Here is a 21,076-nt window from a genome sequence, read left to right as displayed (position 1 = left end):
TAAACTGAAAAGCTGGGAAAGATCAGGCATCTGCATCATTGTTTATCCTTGCAAGGTGTCATAATCACAATGGCAGTAATTATAGCAACTGTTTATTATTTTTTAGGATGGGCTAGGCCCTAGGCTAAGAGTTCAATCACTTCCATCTGTATAGTTGTTCCATACCTAGGTGCTTGTCCCCTCTGCATTTTACAGAAAAGTTAAGCAAATTGTCTACGATCACACAGCTTACAAGGTCTGACTGACCCAAGGCAGCTTCCCGGTGGCCTTCCAGTCTGGTGGGCTGTTATTTTCCAGTAGTTTCCTTTGGTTCATCTAAGTCAGTGGTCTTCAACCCCAGCTGCCCAGGTGCCAGCCCTCATGGCCCACTGGAAAGCCTGGTTTCATTGGTCTAGGGTGGGGCCTAGCGTCAGTGTTTGCTCGGATCAGCGCTCCCGATTCTGATGTGCAGTCTGCGGGGAGCACCGCCGTCCTGAGACCCAGCATCCGTGAGAGAGGGCAGAATAGTTTGGACTGAACATCGGGGCTCCGTGGCCAGGTCTTCTCTCCTGGTTGGTTTCCTGCCCTGCAGGAGAAGGGGATTGGTCAGGCAGGTGGCCTCTGGGGTACTTCCTCCAGGGACTGTGAGGTTCTGTAACTATAAGAAGCTCATGAGCAAATCTGTTGTTCTTTTCTCCTGTTTTAGGCAGACTATGAAGTTACTCCAGATGAAAAACTGGGAGAGAAAGGGAAGGAAATTATGACCAAGTACCTCACCCCAAAGGTAAGGGGCCTTCGAAATCCCACAGCAGGGGGCACAGAGGGCCTTGTCCAAAAATAGGAGCCCTCAGGTCTGTGCCAGGCGATGTGGGAAGCTGTTAAGTGCTGGGCTGGTGGCTGTTGTGGACGTCCTGAGATCCATAATTCTCATCCTCCCCCAGAGAGTGCCCAAGCCTGGCAGGGTCAAGATGGGGATGGTCCAGGCCAGGCCTGGAGTAGGCGTGGGATGCCTGTTTCTTGGGGCCCAGCCCCTTCAAGGGTCACCATACTGCCCTTTACCCATGCCCAGCCATTTGTGGTAGGGTAGATGGAGGCCTGGCCAAGGTCAGGAGAAGAAGTGCCCAGAAGGAAGGACTGAGCAGGGCGGTTCTGAGAGGTCAGCGTGGAGGGGAAGGGTTAAGGGTTGATTGGGAGGGAAAGGGCGTGCCCAGCTGCATCAAAGAGTGAAGAGATTTCTGAAACATTTCAGAGTATTCTGAAGGGTCAGGGGCCACCTCAACCCCACCTCAGGGGCATCCACTGGATGGTTGAAGCATTGGGGTACCACCATCCTTGGGGTTTAGCAGCCTTGGTTCTCCAAGCCTCTTGACTCACCTTCACAGAAGTGTGTTCTCAACCCATTTAGTGTTCTAGTGTCAGTGGTTCTGCCCACTTGGTCAAGCCATATTCCCTCCCTGGGCCTCTGTTTCCCTTTTTTAAAACTCACCTCCTGGAGGTGTTGAGAGCCTGAGATGAGACCTGTGTGGGAATAGCTTTGCATGTATCCCATCCCCTTGGGGCCAGCGGTGGCTTCACCTTGCTCAGGATCCTGTAGGCACCAGCTCCCTGGAACGGTATACCTCCCGGTGGCCATCCCAGGCTACCAGTGGACTGAGGTCACCACAGCCTGTGGGATGAGGTCCTGGCCATCAGTCCTTCCACCCCCTACACCTCTTGCACCAAATTGAGCCCTCATTCTTCTCCAGCATCTGCAGTTGGCAGTGGCCATCGCCCTTGCAGGGTGAGCCCAGCCTCACGCCCAGAAGCAATGCCCTTTGTCACACCCCACTCTGGACAGCCTGCTGGGTGGCATCCCTAATGCGCACACGGCGTCTCCATCACCTCGCTGCCTCCCCTTGCTGTTTCTCTGCTCCTGCATCCATCATAATCCATGCATTTCTCTTTCTGTGAACTACAAACACCCCCAGTCCTTTTGCACTTTTCAGAAATGACAGAATTAATGTTTATAAAACACTCCCAGGCATAGAATGGGGCTAGTTTGCTCTAGACGATGCCTGGCCCTGGGCAGGCACAGCTGCCCCCACCTTGGGCGGCACTGCCTTGCCATGCTCCAGATATGGGCCTGTTGGTGTCTGTGAGGTTCTCAGGTGGACACAGTCAAAGGGATGTTCTCAGAAGTGTCCCTGTTCACCCAGTCGCAGCTGATGGTGTATTGATGAGGCTCTGGCTAGATGCATTTTTGATCTCCTGGCCACCACTCAAGACAGTGTGGACACTCTGGGCATAAACATGTGCCCTGAGCTCAGAGGGTTGCAAGTGCCCTAGAGGGCATGATGATGACAGCTCCCTGGGGCTGGGCTCCTATGGTGTGCCACGTGCCTCCAAGACATTGTCTCTGATGGTTCCTGTATCCATAAGAGGTTGCCCTGTACAGGCCACTGAGGCCCGCAGAGCTGAATAGGGTGAGAGGCCACTCAGTTGATGGGGTCTTCAGCTGCCCTCTGCAGAGGCATCTTCCCACGGTGGCTCAGCTTGGCCCAGTCCAGCGCTTCCTCTGTGCCCCTGTAGGGCTGCCCACTCACATGTGTTCCCCTCAAGCAATGGGAACTAGCATGTATTGAGGACCCCTCGTGTCAAGCACCACTGACTATAGTCCTTGCTGTCACTGTGGGATGCAGAGTATATTGGCTCCATCTTACTGATGAAGAAGGACAGGGAATGGTCATATCCCAAGTCACAGAGCTAGTGAGTGGCAGAGCTAGAATTTGAACCCAAATCAGGGTGATTCTAAAGCCCTGGGTATTTCCCCTGGGTGTAGCCTGCTTGCTCCCCTTCGCTGTCCTCCCACTGTCTGCGGCCTGGCTCTGATCTGCAGTGAGGGCGGAGTGCTCCCTTTGTCTGACCTTGCTGGCTGGATAGGCTTTTGTGGCTTAGCCAAGAGCAGGGTACAGGCAGGCACTGGGGCTGCCACCGGGTCGTCCTGTGGCCAGCCTTGTCCAGAAGCCCCTGCCCACTTGACAGCCCCTCACCTGGAACCTCCAGACCTCCCTACCTCTGCTCAGCCTTGTCTCTGTTTCCTGGAGAGATGGGGCCCAGACTCCCCACCAGCTAAGACGCCTGCCAGCATTTTTTTTCCTTAAGTTCTCCTCAATTTTTAAAATGTAAGCCATACCATATGTTATGGCCAGGGAGGCCTCCGAGGGAGGTAGTCGATCCGTGCCTTGGGTCAGTTGTTTTCCTACAATAAACTTTGCAGTGCTTTCCCAGTCCTCCCCATCACAGCTTGCTCCAGAGCCTGATTGACTTCTCATGTGCTTCAGTGCCCCACATGCAGCAAAGCAAGGTGCCGACTGAGGAGCTGAGCTAGTAACTGAGGCCCAGCTTCAGAGTGGGGGCAACACATGAGCAGATGAAACAAACCCCACATGACAGGAGCAGCGGCGGAGCTGTGCTCAGGGAAGGGGGAGGGGTCCGGAGAAGCTGCCCCAGCCTAGCCCAGGTGAGCCAGGGAAGGCTTCCAGGAGGTGAGGCTGCTGATTCAGATCTCAAAGGATGTGGAGGAGGAAGCTGGACACAAAAGAAGGGGAAGGAGGAGCAGCCTTCATGGCTGCAGTACAGTGGGCATTTGGGGATATCTGGAGATACTTGTAATTGGCAGAGTTGTTGGGGAGGGCAGTGCTCCTTGCATCTGATGGGTAGAGGCAATGGATGCTGTTGACCATCCTGCAGTACACATGGTGCTTCCTACCACAGAGTTACCTGGGGGCAAAATGTCAATAGAGCTGAGGTTGAGAAACCTCAGCACAGAGGTAGGAAAGGGCATGAGGTGGGCAGTGCTGTGGGGGCAGGAATGGGGAGGGGCCCCATCTGGGCTGTAGGCCCTGGAAAGCCGTGTCGAGGTGGTGGCAGTGTGGAGCTGCCAGGACTTTGAGTTCCACTTGTATTTTAGGACGATCTGCCTGCACATGAAGGAGTAACAAGGGGGACAAGGAAGCACTGGAGGCAAGAGGCCATCTGGGGAGCTGCCCCAGGCCCCCAAGCTGGGCCAGCAGGCTTGGGGATGGGGAGGAACAAGGGCCTTGCGAAACATCAGAAGAAGGATGGCCTTCAGTTTTTTGTTTTTTTTTTTAAGACTGAGTCTCACTCTGTCACCCAGACTGGAGTGAGCCAGTGGCGCCATCTTGGCTCACTGCAACCTCCGCCTCCTGGGGTTCAAGCGATTCTCCTGCCTTAGCCTACCGAGTAGCTGGGATTACAGGTGCACACCACCACCACACCCAGCTAATTTTTGTATTAGTAGAGATGGGGTTTCATCATGTTGGCCAGGCTGGTCTCGATCTCTTGACCTCAGGTGATCCACCTGCCTCGGCCTCCCAAAGTGCTGGGATTACAGGCATGAATCACTGCGTCCGGGCCGGCCTTGGGCTTTTGTCTTGAGTCTCTGGGTGGGTGGAGGTGTCCCCAAGAAAAAGAGCACAGAATGAGGAACATGGGAAGGTCTACCCACTCTCTTCAGAGGCAGGGGATTCACTTTGGATGCAGACAGCAGCATCTGCTCTCTGTGTCACCTGCCCCAGCACGATGCTGGACACATGGCTCTCGATCAATGCAAGTTGGTTGGAATGAAACGCTGAGGGGAGCCCTGGAAGCCCTGGCAGCTGCCCTCCATGCCCCTCAGCTCGCCTGCCTAATGTCTCTGGGGAGCCATGCTTGGCAAGTTCACATCCTCAGGTGTCTGCCCTCTTGTATTTGCTGGAAGCCAGGATAGAAAGCCCCTGCCTGCAGCAGATGCCTCTGCCTGGAGCTCTGTTCTCCCTCCCCGTGGGAGGATGCCCTTCAAATCCTTGCCAGAAGTTTTTATCCCAAGAGGCAAAACCCACTCCATAGACACTGCCCCGAATCCTGCCTCAGTCGCCCACACACAGCCAGCTTTGCTTTGGGGGTGTTATAGGGTGCCAGCCAAGGGCGGGCTTGGAAGGGATTGAGAGCTGTTGGAGAACTCGCAGGAGGGCAGCAGGGTGCTGAGAAGGAGCCGAGCTTTAGAGTCAGGTAGACGTGGGCTCAAAGCCAGATGCGACTTCTTTGGGCAGCTTGGACTTGGGAAAGTTGTTAACCGCTCAGTCCCTCAGTTTCCTCATATGTCAAGGGTGTGGGCTGTCATGAGGATCATAAATCAAAGCAGCAAGTACTGAGCATGGTAGCTGGGGCATCTCAAATGCCCGGGCAGCGGTGCTTGTCATCTGCCTTTCCCCCTTCTCTGCCTTCAAAATCGGGCTGTTGAATGAGGAAATCATTCAGACATGGAACTGCCAGCTGTGGAGTGCGAGAGGCTATGGAAGGGTCCGGAGGGCCCCCAGCTGCAGAGGCTGGATGGAGGCAGTGCGTCAGTCAGGATGATTTAGACTAGCTGCCACAACAAACCAACCCCCAAATCTCAGGGCCTTCTCACAGCGAAGGTTAATTTCTTTCTCATGCATCATCTGATTAGGTCATCAGCTCTTCTGGGTCCTTCTCCATGGGTGACTCAGGGATCCTGGCTGCCCCTGTGGCTCCACCATCTTGAATGTGTTGTCTCATGGTCAGTGTCACAGGGGAAAAGAGGGATGAAGGAGGCACTGGAGCTTTTACGTGCTTGATCCAGAAGCAACACTTCTCGCAGTCCATGGCCTGTGGCAAGGCTGGGAAAGGCAGAGGAGCCTATGGAATATTAGGCGAGCACACCGGTAAAGCCTCCCTCTCCACATTCCTCTCCCTCAACCCCCAAGTTACAAACATCGTATGGTAGGCTCGTCTCTGGTGCTGGGTAGACAGCCATGAGCCAGGTGTGTCTTACAGATGGTCTCAGGTTTGTCAGCTCACAGAAGCTGGCCAGCGGGCCGCAGTTGGATCTGAGTGTATGCTGGGTTCTGGAGAGAGCTGAGCAGCTCACCTTCTGCCTTCCAGTTCTGCAGCCCAGAAGTGATACAGGTGACAGGTGTTCAGGAGAGGGGGGAGGGTCATTCTGAGCTGGCCCAGGAAATGTTCCCAATTGTAATAATAGTAATAAGTGAAAACAGAATTACATATCATCCATCATTACAGATGACTTTTTAAAATACCAATTTTATGACTGGGAGCAGTGGCTCACACCTGTAATTCCAGCACTTTGGGAGACTGAGGCAGGTGGATCACCTGAGGTCAGGGGTTTGAGACCAGCCTGGCCAATATGGCAAAACCTCATCTCTACTAAAAGTACAAAAATTAGCCAGCTTGGTGGCACACACCTGTAATCCCAGCTACTCGAGGCTGAGGCAGGAGAATTGCTTGAACCAGGGAGCGGGAGGTTGCAGTGAGCCAGGGTTGCGCCACTGCACTCCGGCCTAGGTGACAGAGCAAGACTCTGTTTCAAAACAAAAAAAAAAAAAAAAAAAAAAAACCAGTTTTACTGAGCTCTATTGGTATACTTCTCATACTGTAGAATTAATTCTTTTAAAGTACAATTCCATGGTTTTAAAAAGATTCATAGTCATATAACCATCACTGCTCTCTGATTCCAGGGCATTTTATCACCCCAAGAAGAAACTGTCATGCCCGTTAGCAGTCACTCCCGTTTCCCTTTCCTCCCAGGCCCTGGCAGCCACGAATCCACTTTCTGTCTCTAGGCCTATTTCAGACATTTCATATAAATGGAATATCACATAATGTGTGACCATCCACGACTGGCTTCTGTTGCAGCATAATGTTTTTAAGATTTATCCACATTGTAGCATGTATCAGCACTTCATTCCTTTTTATGGCTGAATAATATTCCATTGTAAAGATACACCACATTTGTTTATTTAGCTAGTCTCATCAGTTGATGGACACTTGTGTTGACTTGTGTTGTTTCCACTGTTTGCTTTGTTTTGTTTTTGAGGTGAAGTTTCACTCCTGTTGCCCAGGCTGGAGTACGATGGCATGATCTTAGTTCACTATAACCTCTACCTCCCAGGTTCAAGTGATCTTCCTGCCTCAACCTCCCAAAGTAGCTGGGATTACAGATGCCCACCAGCACGCCTGGCTAATTTTTATACTTTTAGTAGAGACAGAGTTTTGCCACATTGGTCAGGCTGGTGTCGAACTCCTGGCCTCAAGTTATCCACCTGCCCAGCCTCCCAAAGTGTTAGGATTACAGGCATGAGCCACCGTACCCAACCTGTTTCTACTTTTTGTTCCCACTTTTTTGCTATCATGGAATAATAATGCTATGGACGTGCAGGTACAAGTTTTGGTGTAGATATGTTTCATTTGTGTATATACATAGGAGTAGAATTGCTGGGTCATGTGGGAACTCTGTGTTTAAACTTTTGAGGAACTGCTGAGCTGTTCTTCAAAGCACTGCACCATTTTAAATTCCCACCGGCAGGGTTCCAGTTTCTCCACAACCTCATCAACACTTGTTATTTTCTGCCTTTTATTTTATCCATCCTAGTGGATGTGAAGTGGTGTCTTGGTGTGATTCTGATTCATGCTTCCCCAGTAATTAATAATGTTGGACACCCTTTCTTTTGCTTTTTGACCACTTGTGTATCTCCTGTGGGAAATGTCTATTCAGATTCTTTGTTCATTTTTGAATTAAGTTGTTTGTTGAGTCGGAAAAGTTCTTTATATGTTCAGGGTACAAGTTCCTTGTCAGGTGTATGTCTTACAAATATTTTCTCCCATTCTGTGGATTGTCTTTTCACTTTCTTGATGGTGTCCTTTGAAGCACAAAGGTTTTTCGTTTTGATGACATTCAGACTTCGTTTTTGTTACTTGTTTTTAATTGACTTATTTTCATTTGGTCTTATCTGTCCTTGTAAGTAGGCCTCAGTTTTTGAAGGGAAAGGGTGTGTGTGGAAACAAGTAAAAAAATCCTTCCCAGCACTTTGGGAGGCCAAGGCGGGCGGATCACGAGGTCAAGAGATCAAGACCATCCTGGCCAACATGGTGAAACCCCATCTCTACTAAAAAAATACAAAAATTAGCTGGGCTTGGTGGCGCGTGCCTGTAGTCCCAGCTACTCGGGAGGCTGAGGCAGGAGACTTGCTTGAACCCGGGAGGCAGAGGTTGCAGTAAGCCAAGATTGTGCCACTGCACTCCAGTCTGGCGCCTGGCAACAGAACAAGACTCTGTTTCAAAAAAAAAAAAAAGAAAGAAAAGAAAAGAAATCCTAATGCACATTTAGCCCCATGACCCAGTCTTCCTTTGAAGAACAAGAGCCCCACTGCCTGTTGGAAAGATCAGGGCCAGGCCTGGTCCTTCATAGACATTCAGCCCCTTATCCTGGTTAACATGACAACATTCTCCGGGCTTTGAGCACTTCCCTTCCTAGGACTGCACTGGCCTACAGACTTGCTCTTGGGACTTCCTAGCAGCTCCCTGAGACGGCTATTAGTGTACCCATTTTACAGATTAGGTTACTGAGATTTGGGAAGAGAAGAGGCTGGTCCAGAATGGGGAAGCCCCTGCATGACCCGCTTCAGCAGTGTTACTTGTAGGACATTTTGCTGCCGCTCATTTTAATTGGGTTCATGCAAATTGCTGGTCTCCATGATTGCAGTACCCCACCCCAATTACTAAGGTCTGACAGGAGGTGCCAGTTTTGATGTGGCTTTTAGGGACCATCAGTGGATTCCAGGGGAAGTTCAAACCCAGTGCCTGGTCCTGCTGAAAGGGCCTGGGTGGGTTCTTCCTGGACAATGGGATGGACAGGTGGGTTGTGGCAGGCTTCTGAGAAAGTGGTCTAGCATCCCCCTGTGGGGTACTGGGAAGGCCGTTGTGCCAGCAGCTCTTAGAGTGCATTTCTTGCCAGAGGTCTGCAGGCAGGATATTGTTCTCTGGGCCTCCACAGATGCAGGGCTGCCTCTTTGTTTCAATAAACAATGATAGGGTAAGACAGGGAAGCTGGTTCTTGTGAAGGGGGAAGTTACCCATCAGCCTGTGTTTCCACACAAAAGAAATCTATTCGCAGTGTTTGTTGGGGTCTCTGGAAAACAATCACATTTTACAAAGTAAAAAGCTTGAATGAAAGGAAATAATAAGGACTCCAGATTCCCTCCTCTGGCCCTCGCTCACTGCATCCCCACCCCGACCCGCGCACCAGCGTCAGGAGGCTGGGCCAACCCAGGCTGGGCCACAGCTCCTCAGCCTCTGGCACAGCCAGTTGGCTTCATCCTTGTCCCCAGGACCTTGTGGAACCCCAGTCCTGCCACTTTCCAGCTCTGCATCCTTGGAGCCTCAGTTTCCCCGAGTATGGGTCCAATAAAAATGGCATTCATATGAGCTTGCGGCCATCAGTCATTCTCTAGCACTTTTGTGGTTTTTGCCATGTTTGCAGACTATCCTTAACAGTTATCTGTACAATGTCTTTCTTTAAAGTAACTCATCTTTTAACTTAGAATAGATTGAGTTTTAAAAGGGAACTCCGTACCAGGAACATGCCTGGACAACCCTGATTGATTTGTCATATATAAAGATAACTGGAAGAATTTATGTTAAATCCAAGCTAGATACTCTATTGCCTGCCTGAGGCTCCGAGCCTGAAGCCTCCGTCCTTGTCACTTTAAAGACTAGTGGATGTGAGAGATGTGATGACAAGACAGTGGCACCACCTGCCACTTTCTACTGCATGATGGGAGGCTTGCAGGAGAATGGGATGGGGGGATAATATTGAGTCACTTTTTCACTGAGTGATTCAATATTATCTAATTGTGTCCCTGTACTTCCTGAGACCTCTCATCATCTTTGGAAGTTGCTAGGCTAACTCTGTTTCCCAGCTGTGATGCGTTATGGTAATGGAAATGCTGGCTTGTTTTTGGTAGAGACAGAGTGACCTAGGGCAAAGAGCACTGGACTGGGAGTCAGGCTCATTCCTGATCTCCGTTCCTGGGGTCCATGGCCTTGGGGAGGTGCTTAGAGTCTGCCCATCCAACCAATTCATGGTCTCAAAGGCAACCAAGGGTGTGAAATATGGGTGGCTTGGGCAAATGGCCCCCTTCCAAGTACCTGTCCATTCTCCATGGGGCTTAGGGTCCCAGACATTGGCCCTGGACCCAGCTTTTCATCTCTACTGAAATTTCTCTGCCCTCATCTCCCAGCCCTCAGAACAGGGTCTCCATCCTCTTATCAATTAATCCAGTGAGCTCAGAGTTCACCTTCACTTGAGCAGAGGTTCTAGCTGGGCGGCCGCCCCTGCTGGGCCAGGTACCAGTATTTCCAGCTTCCTGCCACAGCCCTGCAAACAGGCTGGAGGGCAGAAGAAGATCGAAAAGAAAACTTGAGAAAGGGACTTCCAGGAGTTTTCTTAAGCAGCAGTAGTGAGGGACAGGGGTTGAGCTTTTTCCTCTTCCACTTTTGGGAGCAGCAGAGAGAGGAATTCACAAATCAAGCCACACGTGTGCTCATGAGCTGTCCTGGGACAGCTAGCATTTATTGAGCTGCTGCTGTTGCCTAGAACTTCACATTCCATGTTTTGCGAAGTCCTTATAACAGCCATGTAAAATAATGAGAAGCGGAGGCTCACCTAGGAGGGGCGCCCGGGGAAATCTCAGGGGCTGCCCAGTTGTGGGACCCGCATGCAGTTTTACCTGCAGATTCCCAGCATGCAAACAGATAAAAAAGATCTGTGGTTGACCAGACTAGGGGCTGGACTTCCCTTTTTCCTCCCTTCTCCTTCCCCAGGCTCGGACTTTGAGGAGAACATTTAGGGTTCTCTGGACCCCACTTTAAACACCCTGGAGCCAGACTCCTCATTTCCTAAAGAAACTGAGGCCCAGCTTGGAAGGAGACTGGAATGCTCCCTGTGGGGCTTTCTATAACTCTTTGCTATCAACAAGGAGAGGCGGCCTCAGAAGGAATGCTTGCTAACTTGGTTTTTCTACTCCCACTGGGCTTGGCTGGCCGCTGGGCTTCAATTCCTCTGAGGCACTTTTTGTTTAAGCCAGTAAGTGTCTAAATGCTGAGACATTTGTAATGTCTGTGTGAAGCAGAGAAGGTGGCTGTTGCTGGAAGTTCTACTAGTTAAGCACTAAGTCATTAACTCACTGGGTTTTAGTGGAGGAGGTAGGAGAAAATAACATTAATTTAGCACCTACTGTATGCTACATGCTTTATAGCTTTAGCGTATTCTATCTTCATGACCATCCTATGTAGTAGACACCACTGTCCTCGTTTTACCCCAGGCAGTCAAAGTTCTTTAGCTCATAATGGTGAAACTGGGAGAATTGAATACAGGGAGGCTGGGCATGGTGGCTCACTCCTGTAATCTCAACACTTTGGGAGGCCAAGGCAGAAGGATTACTTGAGGCCAGGAGTTTGAGACTTGACTGGGCAACACAGCGAGACCCTCATCTCTACAAAGAAAAAAAAAGTTTTAATTAGCTGGGTATGGCGGTGCATGCCTGTCATCCTAGCTTCTCAGGAGGCTGAGTTGGGAGAATCACCTGAGCTCTGGAGTTCAAGGCTGCATGAGCTATGATTGCACCACTGCTCTCTAGCCTGGGTGACAGAGTGAGACCCTGTCTCAAAAAAAAAAAAGGCAGAAAACATGGATGCAAACAGATAATGGTGTGCAAATATTCATAGCAGCATTATCACAGTGGCCAAAAAAATGGCCACAGTCAAAGTATCCGTCAGCGGATGAATGCATAAGCAACAGTGCTTAGCCACATAAAGGAGCAAACACTGATGCACACCCCAGAGTGGATGAACCTTGAAACATTACGTGAAGTGAAAGAAGCCAGACATAAGAGGCCACATATTGTATGACTCCGTTTCTATGAGGTGTCTAGAATAGACAAATCCATAGAGGCAGAAAGTAAGTTAGTGTTTACCAGGGGCCGGTAGGAGGGGGCGGGTGGGGAGTTGCTACTTAACAGATATAGTTTCTGTTTGGGATGATAAACATATTTGGAACAAGATAGAGTGATGGTTGCCATGATGAACATATGAATGCCACCGAACTGTACACTTTAAAACGGTTGAAATGGCAAACTTTGTTATATGCATCTTACCACAATGAAAGAAAAAGAGCAAGGAAAGGGTGGGATGTAAGCTGGCCTGTTCAGTGCTGGAACCTGTGATCTTTCTCTTCTACTGTGTTGTCTTCTTGAAAGTTTACCGAAGACAAAAATTCTCCCTGAATCAGCTTCCCAGGTGTGGCAGGGGGTGGACAGCAAGGCCCAGGAATGAGCTCGCCCCGGAGGCAGGGCCGGGCTGGCGTCCAGAGGCTGTGCTTGCCAGCGCCCTCCCAGGCCCAGCCCAGCTCCTGGCCCCCGACCTGGGCCCCGGCTTCCACTTTGCACTGTGTCCTTAGCATCTTCTCACGTCACTGTCTCCCGTGCGGCATATTTCATGACTGTGTAATTGTTCTTCAAATAGACACACCCCACCCCTCACCGACCTTTCCTGGAAAACAACTTGTCTTTACCCACAGCCTGATTTCATTGTGGCGCCTCCTGACGCCCTTGAGGCTGATGTGCCCTGCTGGAGCTCCTCACAGTGGGCCTCAGCAGGCCCGTCTAGGTCCTTTTTCCTTTCTCGTGACCTTCCAGGGCAGAAAATTCGAGGTCCCTTTGATGCTGTCGGAGCTGGCTCTGCCTCTGACCCTGTCCTTCTGTGTGTGGAAAGTGTTTCTTGCTCAGAATGCCTCTCTTTGGAATGGTGGGAGACAGAAGACTCAGTCACGGGCTTCCTGTTGGCACCCCGACTCTGTCCTGGGTGGGCAGTGATCCTGGTCTCTGTAGCTTGGCAGGCCCTCCCCATCCATGGACCTTGGGCAGAGAAATGGCATCACGTGGCTGGGGCAAGGGGCAGGTTCTGTTGAATTTCCTGGATCTTAGGAGACTCCTGCCCCCCTGCCTCCACCCACCTTCATTTCCCAGTCCCTGGAATGAAGTCTTCACTGGAGAAAAATCCAACACGATTTCAGAATGAGGAGGGTGGTGGGTGTTCTGGAAAGTTGGCTGGCCCTGTCCCCGCCTCTCACGCACAAGGAATGAGGGACACTCCCCACCATTTCCCCCGGTGAACATCCCCAGCGCTTTGGGGTCTGGGCTCCATGTGTCAGTGACCAGCATGTGGCTGCATTGGCCCGAGCGGAGCTGGCTGCATGCAAACCACTGGACAGGAAGAATCCCACTCCTGCTCCTGCAGCTGCACTGGGTCCCACGAGCCCCTGCATGTGTGGCCTGTGTAAACAGCGCGTCATCTCCTGTTGCACACTTTGGGCCTGCAGGTCATGACCAGGGATTATCAAATTGACAGAGCTCAGCTGGCCTCTCACTCCACGTCCGGGCACATTGCATTTTGTTCATTATCATCTTCTGCTTTTGACGTAAAGGGTCAGGATCTGGGTCAGGGTCACTGTGTATTTTCCTTTCCTTCTCATTAAACTTGCCCAGCTCTCAGGGGCCCCAGTTAAATTCTGCCAGCATTTAAAGATGTCCTCCCTCGCTTCCTGACCCCTAAGCATCCTTCATCCTTGCTTCTGTGAAGCCACTGGAATAGCAAAGGAAATGGGTGTCAGGGTCTTTCAAACCCAGTCTGTTTTCTTCTTCTTAAAGGACTGTGGCTATTTCTGAAGGGCTGGGCTTCTCTACTTTGTTGGCCCAGAGAACATGACATTGTGGGTCTCAGGCTGACCAGGTCATCAGGGCGCTGTGAAGGGGCTGGAACCACCCCCCAGCCTTTGCAGCCCAAGGCAGGGCTTGCTCCCAGCACTTCCCAGCCATGTGGCCCTAACTTGGTTGCTCATAACCCTGAGCCTGCTGTCTGCCGGCGATCCTCAAGGTAACCCTGCCATCTGAAAGAGGTCTAGAAAAGTGTTTGTTCTGCCATTTGGAAAAAGTGAATTCATCCAGAGCCCTGGTCTTGGAAGACTTCCTGGTGCACAAACGGCGTGAGTCGAAGGATAGAAGCGTATTCCCTATTGACCGGCTAAACCCCCTTTACCCTTTGGGCCATGATCAAACCCCTCCACAGCCATGGAGCCACCTGTGTCTAAAGAGGCCAGCTGCCTGAGCACTGTCTCCTGGGTGCTGTGACGTGCACTACACAGCTTGCAGTCCTTGCTGACCTTCAACTCCTGCCATTGGCCAATGGAGTTGGTCTCTGGGGTCCTTAGAGTGGAGCTCATGGCCTGAGCACAGTTTGGGCACTCAGGGAAACTGTATGGCTGATGGAATGAATCTCTTGGACCGCAGCTGAAGAAGTTTTCTGACTGGTCACAGCAGTGGCCTCACCTCCACCTCTGCTCTCAAAGACAGCTCCCATGCCTTGAAGTCTCTTCCTGGCCTGGTGGAAGAACCAGCTCCCCTCAGGGTCACCACCAAAGAGGTACAAGAGAGCCTCAGCCAAAGAATTAAGGAGGTTGCAAGAGTGGTGGCGTGTGTCTGCCCCATGATGGAGCTGTAGGCCTTTCATGGATGCCCATTACTTCTAAACATGGGGTCATGGTGTCACTCCCCACTTTCACCTCCACCAACCACATGACACTGCAGAGAGTCCTTAGACTCTAGGTCTTTGGGCTGTTCATCAAGGAAAGATAAAAAGATAGGATGCCATCTTCCTAAAGGCATCATGGCCTCTGGAAGGGCCCTGGAGAGGCCCCTTTGAGAGTTGGAGACAAGGGAAGATCCAGGGTTTCTTTGAGGGGGAACTGAGGTTTAAATAACTTGCTGAGCATCCTTTTTAAGAAAAAGAGTATGAGGTAGGTACAAAAGTCAATATTGAGAATGGGAAAAGAAATCACAACAAATTACTGAGGACTTGGAGATTCAGGTCCTTTTCATCTGTGACCTCAATTTCCTGGAAGTGCTTCTGTAGAAATGTTCCATCTCCTCAGACAGAGCATTCTGTAGCTCCCAGTACTACAAGTAAAGAGCCCTTGGCCCAGCATGGTGGCTCACACCTATAATCCCAGGACTTTGGGAGTCTGAGGCGGTCAGATCACTTTAGGTCAAGAGTTGGAGACTAGCCTGGCCAACATGGTGAAACCCCAACTCTACTAAAAAGACAAAAATTAGCCCAGCGTGGTCATGCATACCTGTAATCCCAGCTCCTCCAGAGTCTAAGGCAAGAGGATTGCTTCACCCCAGGAGGCCAAGGTTGCAGTGAGCCGGTAACACACCACTGCACTCCAGCCTGGGTGACAGAGTGAGAGTCCATCTCAACTAAAAAAAAGCCTAAAGCTTCGGCCTCCTCAGCTGCATTGCAGATCCACTTTTTCTTTTCTTTTCTTTTCTTTTTTGAGATAGAGTCTTGCTCTGTCACCCAGACTGGAGTGCAGTGATGTGATCTCAGCTCACGGCAACGTACATCTCCCGGGATCAAGCCGTCCTCTCACCTCGGCCTCCGGCATAGCTGAGACTACGGTCGTACACCACCATGCCTGGCTAATTTTTGTATTTTCAGTAGAGATGGGATTGCATCATGTTGGCCAGGCTGGTCTCAAACTCCTGACCTCAGGTAATCCACCCACCTCGGCCTCCCAAAGTGCTGGGATTATAGGCGTGAGTCACCACATCCAAGCTTAGATCCGCTTCTGACTGGAGATTGTGCCCACCTTCATGGAAAACAGTGAGCATCACCTTCCTTTGAACTCAGAAGAGGCACAGTGAGTTAGCTGAAGGGGGTAACATCACTTTTCCAGCTTTGATCGCAAGGACCTCTAGCCATGGGTTGCCTGTCCAGCATGTTTCTGCCCAGTGGGGCTGTGTCTGGCACAGTGCCCAGACCATGCAGTCCATCACCTGGGCTGACCACAAGGACATCCTGGTGAAGACCTGGGGGTGCTTGGACCGAGAGCTGCAGGATGTTGGCATCAGACCCAGGGTGAAGGGAATGACAGGCGTAGCACTTTGCTCGTGAGCATGTGGCTAGGCTGATTTATTTTCCCCCCAGTGACCCCAAAAACAAAACCCTGCCTTTCTTCCTTTGGTCTGTTCTTGTCTGGGGCTTGTGGATCATGTCTCCTGCCTGGCCATGGACAGAGAGAGGAACTACTCCAGACGGACGTGAGGGCGTGCAGCACTGGCTTTTCCACATGGCCCTGAAGGTTTTGATTAAAAAGGTGGAAGAATGGTGCTTTTTCTTCCTGTCAGCCAGACCTTAAATCAACCCTCAAGTGAGGAAATGCTCTCTGCGCCTGCCACCGCTCAGCAAGCCTTTTTCTCTGGTTGTGACTGTATGAGCATGTTTAATTGCAAGCCAGGGTTTAGGGTTGGAACAGCCCCTATTTGCCCCACCACCCCCTGCTCTCCCCGCCCCAGACTCTGTCGCTGCAGCTGGGTGATTAGGGCTGAGTGAGCTCACAGAATCCGAGCCCGGCAAGACAAGGGGAGCTCCTGGCTGCGTGAAGAGCGTTTGGAGGCCTCCTGCTCGCCCGGCCTAAACCCCTGATTTTATAGATGGTGAATTCGTCTGGATTCTTGGCGGCAAGTAGCAGATACTTACCTCCCGGTTGCTCAAACAAAGGAGGAATTTACTGGAGAGATGAGGAGGAGGGCATTCTCTCCTGTGGTCCAATGAAACCATGAGACAGACACGGCGATACCTAGGCTGGGAGCCCCCAGACCAGGACACTTCTCCAGGAGCAGCTCCAGCTTCTACCCCAGCCAGCAGCCCCATCCTACGGTTTCTGCCTGAGATGGGCTCAGCCCCTCCATCTGGTTTTAATTAAGAAAATTCCTTACAACTGTGATTGGCCCAGCATGTTACAAAGGCAGGAGGTAGACCAGATGACCCCATAAAGGACCTTCTGGTGGACAGCCCTGCTACTTCCTATCTCCCTCTTCCCTGCTGTGAAGGGTCACACGCACACACTCGCGTGTACACACACACTTATCCAACAAGCATATTGAGCACCTACTGCATGTCAGGACCGTCAACGGTTCGTTCAGCAAAGCGGAGTGGAGAGATTGCAGGGTTTGGAACTGGGCGGGCCTGGCTTTGAGTCTCAGGTCCGCTACTTACTAAGCGTTCCATCTGCGGCGTTTACAGAACCTCCACTGCACACCTGGTGCCGCATTCCACCCTGATGAGCAGGAATGAGGCCATACTCCTCATCACAGAGCTCTCTAGGGCTCAGTTTCCACGTCTGTGACCCTCCTCACAGCATTGTTCCAGGGAGCCGCAGAAGTAAAACTGTATGAGAAAACCCACATCGAGGCCCAGCACAATGCCTGCCTCTCTCAGGGGCCGTGGCTGTCAGGCCGGGCCGTCCCTCAGGAGCCCACGGTGGCCTCCAGCCCTGGCTCCTGCTGAAGACCCGACTCCCACCCCTGCCCCCGCCCACACCAGGCTTCCCGTAGCTGACGCAGATCCCCTCGAGGAGGGTCAAGGGGCGGCCAGGGTATGGTTGTGGGAGTGCCTCTCCTCCATTCCCGCCTCCTCCAAGAGGAGAAATGAGGGTGCCCCCCCCCGCAAGAAACATGACCTCCACCCTGTGCCGGCAGGACAGGGCAGCCCCTTGTACAGAAGGAAGGGGACCCCTGGGAGCCCCTTTCTTCCAAAGAGTCTTCCCTCTCCCCTGCTCAGCTTTCCTGAAAGCTGAGTCTGTCCACACTGGGAAATTGCAAATAGTTTACATGGGGAATGTCAGCTGCCCACATATGAAAATATACACATCATTAAGCCCTAAGTGCTTGCGTCTGGAGATAGAGGGGACAGTCTCCCGGGCCGACCTTTTGTCCACTGACCAAACCATGGCTAATGAGCGTGGAACTCCTCGGTGGGATGTTTTCCTCTGTTGAAGTGAAGCATATGTTGGACGTTACTGTGGGGTAGGGGGGTACGCATGACAGCACTATACAAACACCATTGGTCAAAACACGCAGAGTCCACTGCACCTACTTATCCAGCCCCCGTGGGCCTCCAGGGAGGGCTTGTCCTCAAGGCCACATCCTCCTGCACACCGTCTAGGAAGGAATGTGGCACCCTTGGAGTACATGGTGGTGCTCAGGGAGAAGGTTCTCTGGCCAGATTCCCAGGTTTGAATCCTGTCTTTGCTCCCAGGCCAACTATGTGTAAAATGGGGATAGTAAGAATAATAAAACCTACCTCAAGAAGATTAAACAAGGTGCCCCACATAAAGCTTCTAGGACCTGGCATATCATAAGTAGGTGCTCAAGAAAAGGTAGTGACAGCTGGGCATGGTGACGCCCTCCTGTAATCCCAGCAGCTGAGGCAGGTGAATCACTTGAGACCAGGAGTTCTAGACCAGCCTGGCCAACATGATAAAAACCCGTCTCTACCAAAAATACAAAAGTTAGCCAGGTGTGGTGGCGCATGCCTGTAATCCCAGCTACTCGGAAGGCTGAGGCACAAGAATCACTTGAACCTGGGAGGCAGAGGTTGCAGTGAGCCAAGATTGTGCCACTGCACTCCAGCCTGGGTGACAGAGTGAGACCCTGCTCAAAAAAAGAAAAGAAATGGCAGTGATGGCAGAGGTGATGATAATGATGGCAGCAGCTGTCTCCAGGAGCTGGGGCTGGAGGGAAGGTCCTCCCTGCTGGGAGAATCGTCTTACATCAGAAGCAGGTCCTGAAGACTGGGTGCAGTTTGGACATGCTGTGAAGGGGTGGGAAGGAATGAAGGGACCAAGCAAAGGTCCAGTGGCCAGAAAGCTGGAGCTCACCCAGGAAACAGCCAGTGTGGCGCCACAGCACTGGAGAGCAGGGGACGGAAAGGGGAAGCAGGTCAGGCAGGGTGTCTGGCAGAGACCTGTGAGGGGCCTCCTGAATAGTCCAAGCAAGAGAAGAGAATTCTCCAAACGAGGGCAGCCAGCTGGGGATGGAGAGGAGGCAGTGGGTGGCAGAGATGCCAGGACTGAGACTGCTGGATGTGAGTGTTCCCAGCTGTGAAATGGGGACAAGCTGGTTTTGACTGGGGCCAAGGAGGCCAAAGCCATGTCCTTCTTGGAGGGCTGGCTCAGGACACCTGGTTAAGGGCTTGTACCACTTAGATCCATGCCTCCCAGTCAGAGGTGCCAATCCTGGCTCTGCCATGGGCCAATAAGTGACTTGGAGGGGACCCCTTCTCTCAGTTTCCCCATCTGTGCCATGAGTGGCTTGAAGGGCTAAACCCTGAGGGGTCTTTCCTGGAGAGCCCTCTGATCTCCAATTCCTCCTGCACATCTCACTCCTGAATCTCTGAAGAAGTATCGGGCATGTGTTTCCAGACAGTTCCCAGCGTGACATGGGGCAGAGGATTATTGGTGGCTCCTGGGGAGGCCTCCAGGTGTGGCTCTGAGTTGATTTCACGGCCTTTCAGTTACCCTCCTTCCCTGGGTGCCTCCAAGGACACCAGCCAAGTACGACTGATTCCATCTCCACTCTGACACTTGAAACAAGGGATGTTAATGCAGGGAGATGCTTTGGGAATCAGAGTCTCAAACATCTGGAGTTGCTCAGTGATGTAGGAAATGATGTCCCTTCCTCATGTCAGTCATTCACGGTGCAGAGGCAGGAGAGCAGTGCTGGGGGAGCAAGTGCAGCCGCCATGGCGACGTCATCCTCAGGGCTGATGACTCAGCCACCGGTGGCTGCCCCAGGAGAGGGTCAGCCTCACGTGATGGCAGCATGCCTGTCGGCCGTTCGTGCTTCTTTCCCATGATCTGCACTGACTCCGAGCAGCGTCTTCTCTTCTGTTCAGCGCTGACTCCAGCCTCCAGGCCTTGTCCCTGCAGTCCAGCTTCTCTGTCCTTCAAGGTCCAGGCCCATCTTACCTCTTCAGTGCTCCCTCTCAAATTTATCTTTTTTTTTTTTTTTTTTTTCAGACCGAGTCTCACTCTGTTGCCCAGGCTGGAGTGCAGTGGCTCAGTGATCTTGGCTCACTGCAACCTCCACCTCCTGGGCTCAAGCGATTCTTGTGCCTCAGCCTCCCAAGTAGCTGGGACTACAGGCGTGAGCCACCACACCTGGCTAATTTTTGTATTTTCAGTAGAGATGGGGTTTCACCATGTTGGCCAGACTGGTCTTGAACTCCTGAGCTCAGGTGATCCACCCACTTCGGCCTCCCAAAGTGCTGGGATTACAGGCGTAAGCCTAATTGATCTCTTCCCCCCTCCCCCACCCCGCAATTGTTATTGCAAAGGCCTGCAGTCCTCTGGTCTGAGATTATAATCAGTTGGTAATTATTCCACGTGTGCCCATCTGGCCTCTCAAGTCTTTGAGAACCAAAGTCTGGTCGGCCAGTGGGGTGAAGGAGCATAGGGAAGCAATGGCACCACCTTGTGGACTGCCTGCTCTGTGGGCTTTGGCTGAACGGGCAGAGGCAGAGCTGAGGTTGGGCTGTCACCTGCCCTTGGGCTTGGGTCCCTCCCTCTGTAAAGCCACTGAGGGTGGATGTCTGAGCCTCAGCCTTGGGTGTGGTGGGTGATCCACACATGCTTCCCAGATCCAGTGCTGAGTGTGGTGCCCACTGGGGTGGCTTCATGGCCAGGCCAGGCCCCTGTCTACCGCCCCAGCACCCTGCCTCCCAGCCTGTCTCAATGCCTGAAATACCCCGGATTATTCCTGCTTCAGGTTAAGCACAGATGGCGCTTAACCAGACATTTCTCTCTGCTGCAGCTGACATGGGAGGGGTGAGGTGTTGGGCATTTGCTATACCAAGGGGTGGGGGCAAGGGCTTAGCCAGCAAGTCACCCCATCCACTCTAAACCCATTGCTCTACAAACACAGCTTCAGGACAAGACCCTAGATCTCTCCAACCACATGGCCACCCCAACAGTCTCATCTTTGAAAATTCCAAGGCCTCCGGTGCATTGAGTCATTACTGGTCAGCAAAACATCATCCACACCGTGCCTGAATATCCCAGAGGTTTCTGTTCTAATGGAACAGAAGATGAGAGATGACCTGCGTGGCATGTTGGAGTTTACAGTCACAGCAGTGGAGGATGCATGAGATGAGGACAACAGGAAGGGGAGGGGCTTAGAGAGGAGTGAAGGTGGGAAGCCACCCTAGGCCTACTTCCTCCATTTCAGGGGGTCGGCCCTACTTATGTTCGAAGTGGTGGGAAGGGCCTTTCTCAGTACACTGTGGTCCCCAGAAAAGCATCCCAGGCAAGCATCATCTCTTGCTGCCTGAAAAGGTACATTCT

The 21,076-nt window shown here is 51.9% G+C and overlaps 1 protein-coding gene across 1 annotated transcript in view; it reads left to right on the top strand.

Moving 5' to 3' along the window:
* GRK5 (G protein-coupled receptor kinase 5) overlaps positions 1–21,076 on the top strand; it is a 237,525-nt gene that overhangs the window by 179,738 nt on the left and 36,711 nt on the right. Inside the window, exon 4 of the mRNA XM_012448060.3 lies at positions 686–763. Within this exon, the coding sequence (XP_012303483.2) occupies positions 686–763 (78 nt within the window). The remainder of the gene's footprint in view (positions 1–685; positions 764–21,076) is intronic.

This window comes from Aotus nancymaae, unplaced genomic scaffold (assembly GCF_030222135.1).
Source record: "Aotus nancymaae isolate 86718 unplaced genomic scaffold, 86718_ANA_hifiasm-v0.15.2.pri h1tg000010l, whole genome shotgun sequence".
In the NCBI taxonomy this organism is placed as follows: Eukaryota; Metazoa; Chordata; class Mammalia; order Primates; family Aotidae; genus Aotus; species Aotus nancymaae.
The sequence above is the reverse complement of the archived record's forward strand: the minus strand, read 5'-3'. Positions and strand labels throughout refer to the sequence as shown.